Source organism: Palaemon carinicauda, chromosome 30 (assembly GCF_036898095.1).
Source record: "Palaemon carinicauda isolate YSFRI2023 chromosome 30, ASM3689809v2, whole genome shotgun sequence".
NCBI classification, from domain to species: domain Eukaryota; kingdom Metazoa; phylum Arthropoda; class Malacostraca; order Decapoda; family Palaemonidae; genus Palaemon; species Palaemon carinicauda.
The window spans coordinates 14,263,287-14,270,786 of NC_090754.1; the positions used below are offsets into that span (position 1 = coordinate 14,263,287).

Genomic DNA, 7,500 nt, shown 5'->3' on the forward strand with positions numbered 1-7,500 from the left:
ATATATATATATATATATATATATATATATATATATATATATATATATATATATATAAATACATATATATATATATATATATATATATATATATTATATATATATATATATATATATATATATATATATATATATATATAGAAATACATATATATGTATATATATATATATATATATATATATATATATATATATTTATAGATATATATATATATATATATATATATATATATATATATATATATATATATATATATATATATATATATATATATATATATATATATATATATATATATATATATATATATAACAGATTTTAAGCGAAGCGAAAAATCTATTTTTGGGTGAGATGGCCATGTCGTCCTGATGGAAGTTCCTATTGGGTAGCTTCCTAGGGGATATTACAACTATGGCGATATTCCCAGAGAATTTACCTTAAGGTACCAGAATTCTAGCTCCTGGAGCGAGTATCCCTCCTGAAAGGGATATCGCGACATATCAGAGGACGTATTCTTGACACGCCACATGGCAATCTGCACCCCGAACAGAGATTTCATCTCGCAAGGGGCGATTGGCAAGAAACGAATTCGGGAAAGAAAAAGGGGGGAGCCGCTCCCAAGGCTCCCTATCTTCCGATTCGTATGCGTGCCTGGCGCCAATCCTGGCGCCATCTGTATTCCTTGTAGCGTACACGAGGTGCTACAGATACTGTGTGTAGGGAGGGGTCTTACAGCCCTTTCTTAGAAAGGCAAGGCGGGTCCATCAGGACGACATGGCCATCTCACCCAAAAATAGATTTTTCGCTTCGCTCAAAATCCGTTTTTTGGGCTCAAGCCATGTCGTCCTGATGGAAGTATACCAGAGCATTACTGTATCTGTGGTTTCTCAGAACGTGCCGTACTCCCCGGATGTAATTTTTCCCGGTCGACTAGACCTAGAGACCTAAGATGTTACCGTTATACATCTTTTCAACTAACTATAAACCATGTTAAAGCTTCCTGCCCCCTACAGGGAAGAGTCCTACAAGACTCTGGAAAAGTCTCGAAGAGTACATATACCTATGTATGAATACCAGGCAAGCTAATATAGTGGTCTCGCCCTATATTAAGTAAAGCATAGTTTGTAAAGAATAACTGCGTCAATATGAAATATCGACCATTTCTCCGCACAATACTTGTATTGGACAAAGGTTTTATATCCGCATAGGAGGAAAACCAATGCAACATAGCTTGCATAAAGGAACAATTCTATTAGAATTATCCCAGATAATGTACATAGGATGAATGCTCAATTATACCAATAAATTGACACAGGTGAAGGAGACGCAAGGTTCTCAAGAACCAGTTTATTGACAGGCAATAAATAGACAGGTTAACCACAATTATATATATATATATATATATATATATATATATAATATATATATATATATATATATATATATATATATATATATATATATATATATATTATATATATATATAATATATATATATATATATATATATATATATATATATATATATATATGTATATTATACATAAGAAGAGGATAACCCAAAACTTTAAGCATAAGTATGATAGTAAACAAAACTTGTTTGTCTGAAAGAAAAAAACATTAAATGCCACTCTTAAGATACCGAGGTATCAAAGTCATAAAAGTCTGTATTACAAATCAATGACATTAGCGTTAGAAACGCTCGGCACACATGTCTGCACTTATGCTAAGTTCACCTTCGGAAATGGAACAGTCTACATGGGCAGCACAGTGACCTCACTTAGTTTGTAGTACAGTATGTAACTACACACTCACCCTGGAATTAATCGTCCCAATTAAGACCACTGTTCCTCGCAGAGTTAAACAGTAGGGTTAACACCGCGACCCACTGCTACCACAGATCTCTTTAGTTCCTCCACTTGCTTCGCATAGTGGCGAAAGAACACTCTGGAAGACTTCCAGTCAGTGTATGAACGGAGATGTTCAAAATCCATACAATTAAAGAAATTTAAGGATGAGGCAACTTTCCTCGGATCGTGACCTGCGGGTGTACTGTCAGGATCTGCTCTGCGAATAAAATATGTGATTTTCGCTCTGAGTTGATTCAGAGATAATTTTGAGCCTGATGTTTCTCCCCTGAATAGTTGATCACCCTTGAAGTCTGAAGTTCTATGAAGATAGACCTTTAGGCATTCTACTGGACATAGAGATGCATCTTCTTTCAGAGGGCAGATTCTCCAGGGACCCCACCTGTTGGTGGGTAACTCATTTTTGGCGAGAAACGTAGGATCCGGAAACAGGTTCAGTTCTCCCCCATCCAGGAACTGAACACGACCTGCCTCTCTCCAGAGGGCTACAATCTCACTAACCCTGGCCCCGGACGCGAGTGCAAATAGGAAAATAACTTTTTGTGTCAAATCCTTTAACGCACACTCTTCATTGCTCAACAGAGAAGCGAAATGAAGAACTTGTCTAAAGACCATGAAATGGGCCTTGGAGGTGCTGAAGGTCTGAGCTTAGCGCAGGCTTTCGGGACTTTATTAAAGATCTCGTTACCTAGGTCGACCTGGAAGGCATATAGAATGGGACTTGTCAAAGCACACTTACACGCTGAAATCGTGTTAGCAGCCAATCCTTGACCATGGAGGTGGAGAAGAAAGATAAGCAGAAGTCTGTCAAGATCTCCTGCGGATTCATCGCCTTGACAAAAGGCCACCCATTTTCTCCGAGATGACTCATATTGCCTTCTAGTAGATTTGCACTTATATTCCTCAAGGAAGTCTATGCTGGCTTTCGAAATCCCGAAACGCTTTCTCACCGTTAGGGAGAGAAAATCACTAGCAGCAGGGTCCCCGTTTTCTGTAATAAAGCGCAGATTATTGACTTCTGGACTTGCTGGGTCAGAACTGGATCTGGTAGCGGTACAAACTTCAGCTACAGTTCCAATGCCAGGGGGAACCACACGCTGTTCGGACCACTTGTGGGCCACTATTGCCGCTACCCCTTGAAGGATCTCAGTTTGTTGAGGACCTTCAACAGAAGGTTATGAGGAGGGAACAGATAAATCTTCGACCATCTGTTCCAGTCGAGGGAGATTGCGTCCACTGCTTCCGCTAAGGGGTCCTCGTACGGGACACGTACAGGGGCAACTTCTTGTTGTCTTTCGTCGCAAAGAGGTCTATCTGCAGTTCTGGGACTTGATTCAGAATGAAGGAGAATGATCCTGCGTCTAAGGACCATTCCGACTCTATCGGTGTGAACCTGGATAGAGCGTCCGCTGTCACATTGCGGACTCCTTGAAGGTGAACTGCCGACAGGTACCACTTCTTCTTTTCCGCCAATCGGAAGATGGCCAACATCACCTGGTTGAGAGGTGGTGACCTAGATCCTTGTCGATTCAAGTATCTCACAACTACCTCGCTGTCCATCACCAACCTTATGTGGATCGAGTGACACGGGGAGACTTTCTTTAAGGTAAGGAGCACTGCCCTAGCTTCTAGAAAGTTTTATGTGAAAGGTCTTGAATATCTTGGACCAAGTCCCCTGGACTTTTTTCCGATGAGAGTGACCTCCCCATCCCTCCTTCGAGGCGTCTGAGTAAATCGTCACCGACGGGGGAGGTGGCTGAAGAAGAACCGACTTCTTTAGATGTCTGGCTTGGGACCAAGGCCTGAGAAGAGTACTTAGCCGAAGCGGCTGATCTTCTCAGATCTCTTCGCGCGTTTCATGCATAACTTCTCCAAACTCCGATTGCATCCTTTAGCTGTGCTCTTAGCACTGGGTCTGTCACCGAAGCAAACTGGAGAGATTGCAGTACCCTCTCCTGCTCACGTCTTGATATCCTTTCGGAATCTAGAAGTCTCTTGACAGAACCCGCTATCTCCTTCCTTTTCTTCCCCGGGATGGAGAAACGGTGTGACAAAAAGGTCCCAGTGGATTCCCAGCCACTGGAACTTTTGAGATGTAGAAAGTCGAGACTTTTTTTCTGTTGATCTTGAAGCCTAGGTACGCTAGGAACTGGATCACTTGACTGGAAGCTTGCAAGCATTCTGTCTCGGATGCTGCCCACACCAACCAGTCGTCCAGGTAGGCTACTACCTAAATTCCCTTTAGGCGTAATTGTTTGAGAGCTACGCTCGCAAGTTTCGTAAAAATCCTTGGGGCTATGTTTAGCCCGAATGGCATGGCTCCCAAAGGCGTATAGTCTTCGTTGTAGCCTGAACCCTAGGTAGGGGGAGAGTCGATGGCTAATTGGAATGTGCCAATAGGCGTCTGACAAGTCTATAGAGACGGAATATGCCCTCTTGGGCAGTAAGGTCCTTATGTGTTGCAGTGTTAGCATTTTGAATTTGCAATTCACTATGAACTTGTTGAGTGGCGACAAGTCCAGAATGACTCTGAGCTTTTCCAAGTCTTTCTTGGGAACACAAAACAGCCTCCCTTAGAAATTGATGGGCTTCGCCCTTCGGATCACCTTTTTTCTCCAACAGTTCTTGAACGTACTCCTCCATAACGGGGGTGGAGTGTTGGAAAAAACCGAAGGCACGGGGGTGGAGTGCTGTACTAGCTCCAGCCCAGTCCATTCTTGAGTAGGCTGTGGGCCCAGGGATCGAAGGTCCACCGATCCCGAAATTTCAGAAGTCTCCCTCCTACCGGTATCACCTCACTTGGACTGCCGTCCTGAGGTCTTGCCTTCCTGACCACGACCACCCTTGAATCCCCTTCCCCTTGAGGGGCGTCTAGGACGAGCCTCTGGCTGCTCCTCTAGGCTTTGCTCGAAGGGAAGTAGACTGCCCTTCGAACGCTGGGGTGAATGCCGTTGACTGTGTCGACACGGCCTGGGGTACCCACTGAAAAGTGGTCGGGGTTTGTGCCACAATATGGGGCACTGGGGGCAATGGCAATTGCAGTTGCTGTTGCTGTCTAACAGGCTTGGCTGGCCGAGACGATAGCCTAGTCCTCATAGTCTTCCTCTTTGGTTGAGGACCCTCATCCGGGGAAGACTTTCTTGTGATAGCCAGGCCCCACTTCTGGAGAAGGTTTCTATTCTCCAAGGCGGCCTTATCAACAACTTCTTTGACCAACTCGGTAGGGAAAAGGTGCCTCACCGTAGCCGAGGTGAACACGAACTCCCTACAAGCTCTCCTTGCCTTGACGAAGCCATAAAGGTCCTTCGTCACTGTGGCCAGATGAGTCTTAGCCACCACCATGAACATTTCATGGACCTTAGGGTCACTTGCCATCGTCTCGAGAGTAGTCTGAAGAGACATAGAGGCAGCCAGTCTTTCTTTTGTCTCGAACTCTCTTTGCAAAAGAAAGTCAGACAGCTTAGGGAGGTCCTCGCCGAACTGACGTCCGGCAATATCAGCCTCCAACTTTCCAACTGAGAACGTAAGATGGACATCCTTCCAGTCTTTGTGGTCCATAGGCAGGGCCAGCGACAAGGGTTTACACTCCTCTAGGGAGGGGCAAGGCTTGCCAGCCTCGACTGCTTTTAGTACAGCCACAAACCCTTTCTGTAAAAAGGGGAAGGCTCTAGTAGGCGAGGACACAAAGGAAGGGAGCTTCCTGTTCAATGCGGCTACCTTTGAGTTAGAGAAGCCCCTCTCTTTCATTGAGGATGAAAGTAGAGCTTGAGCCTTAGCATGGTCCATCACTATGACCTCCTTCGGCTCTGTCTCCTCCTTTGAAGCTGGTTCCTTCCTCAGCCGGACATAACAGTCCGGATATGATGCCTTGCTGGGCCAGAATTCCACCTCCTCCAGGGGAACTGAGCCCAGCCTATCCGAGATGACGATCTTTCCAGTCGTCATCGGCATGTGCTCAGCATACCTCCATGGGTTAGCATCTGAGCCCAAGGGAAGGTCTTTCACATTGAGCTTTTTCTGGGGGCCCATGTGATTCTGCAAGGCACTGCATTCGCAGTTCCATTGCAGCCGCCTTCTCCTGATTCTCCTTCTGCATTTGTTGGATCATTCCAACAATAGAAGAGAGGGTCTATCCCAGCTCTACTGGGAGACCGGCCGATGTTGAGGGAATAGGCTCCGGAATCTGAACGGGAGTAGCCCACACCTCGTCTACCTCTACCTCTACAACGTCTGGGGCTTGAACTTCATCCTGGACTTCTTCCGGGAGGTCTTCCTCCAGAAACTCGTCCACATCAGACATCCTGTCATCTAACTGGATATCTTGCATCGCGACCGCGACTTCAGCATCCACATGGATCTGAACTTGCGGGATATCCTCTTGAGGCTGGGGAATCACTGCATCAGGTGATGCCCTAGGGAAAAGATACGCCCTCATCTTCTCACTTGGAAGATAAGGGCCAGAAGTGTTCTTTTGGAAGCCCCTTACCCAGGTACGAAGCTTCTTCCTAGCTATATCCCTTGATTCCGCCGTCCTAGGGGAATCAAAGGCCTCAGTAATCAGGTTAGTGCACACAGTACATACCTGAGGGTCCCAATACCGGAGATCATCCTTGGAGACAGCGCATGCTGCGTGTCTCCTACAAAACTCATGTCCGCAGAGGTTCTTGCTGCGGACGTTGCAGAAAGCACTTCCGCACTTCGGAGGGTCCTTCTGTAAAGAGAAGAAATTCCATGAGTATCAAGTGAACTATGTATCACTGGATATGCATAGGATAGCATAACAATTCAGAAAGGAAAGACACACACCTTGTTTTTCCCTCACAACCCATTGTTGCAGCCTTCCAGATAATAAAATCAGATGGTTAATCTCTTCTAGAGTAACCAATGCAAAGTTTCCAGAGGAAACAGGTGGAGCTCACACCTAAGCAATGATTCTAAAATCCTGGATAATAGACAGGAAAGAACTCACTTTCCTATCTGTAGGGCAACAGCAAAGGACTGTGCAGGAAAACACAAAAGTGTTAGAACACACAGTGCTGTACCAAAACCCATACTATAGTTTTCCTCTTACTGTATATTTTATACTAAAGAATACTAGTACAGTATAGGAGGATACGTGCCGGCCGGCACACACCATAACTAGCTTTAAAGTATACTACTTAACAACTATAAGGCGGCAGAACTCTGGTTCAAATGCATGTGCCGGTCGGCAGCAATTGCCGGCCGGCAACAGCCAATGTCGGCAGGCAATGGCTGCCAGCCGGCAACTACACAAGGTAGTACCCAGCTGCTGGCCACACTCTTGGTGACCGGCAGACAAGGGCTGACATTAGCCGGCTGGCAAAGGTACAGGACCGATGCCAGCCGGCAGCAAAAGAACCAGAGGACTACACCTGCCCCGGCTGCCGGCCTATGAGGGTCGGGTACAGCACTAGAAGAAAAATAGGATGGATGCCGGGATAAGAGTGTACACTACCTCCAAGCCCGGCAATCCGAAAGAGTGCATATAAGGAAGGGGAAAAACTAATTCAGGCTTCCTGGCCAATGCCGTCTGGCTCTACAAGCAGGCATGGATGAGGGGACCAAGGGAGGTCTGGGCAGCACTCAAAATAAGACCCTTGCCGGCCGGCA

General features: G+C 45.5%; 1 protein-coding gene across 1 annotated transcript in view; it reads right to left on the reverse strand.

Moving 5' to 3' along the window:
- Window positions 1–5,998: 5,998 nt before the first annotated feature.
- The window catches only part of LOC137623396 (uncharacterized), a 19,560-nt gene continuing 18,058 nt past the window's right edge, over window positions 5,999–7,500 (reverse strand). The window contains exon 6 of the mRNA XM_068354229.1: window positions 5,999–6,281. Within this exon, the coding sequence (XP_068210330.1) occupies window positions 5,999–6,281 (283 nt within the window). The remainder of the gene's footprint in view (window positions 6,282–7,500) is intronic.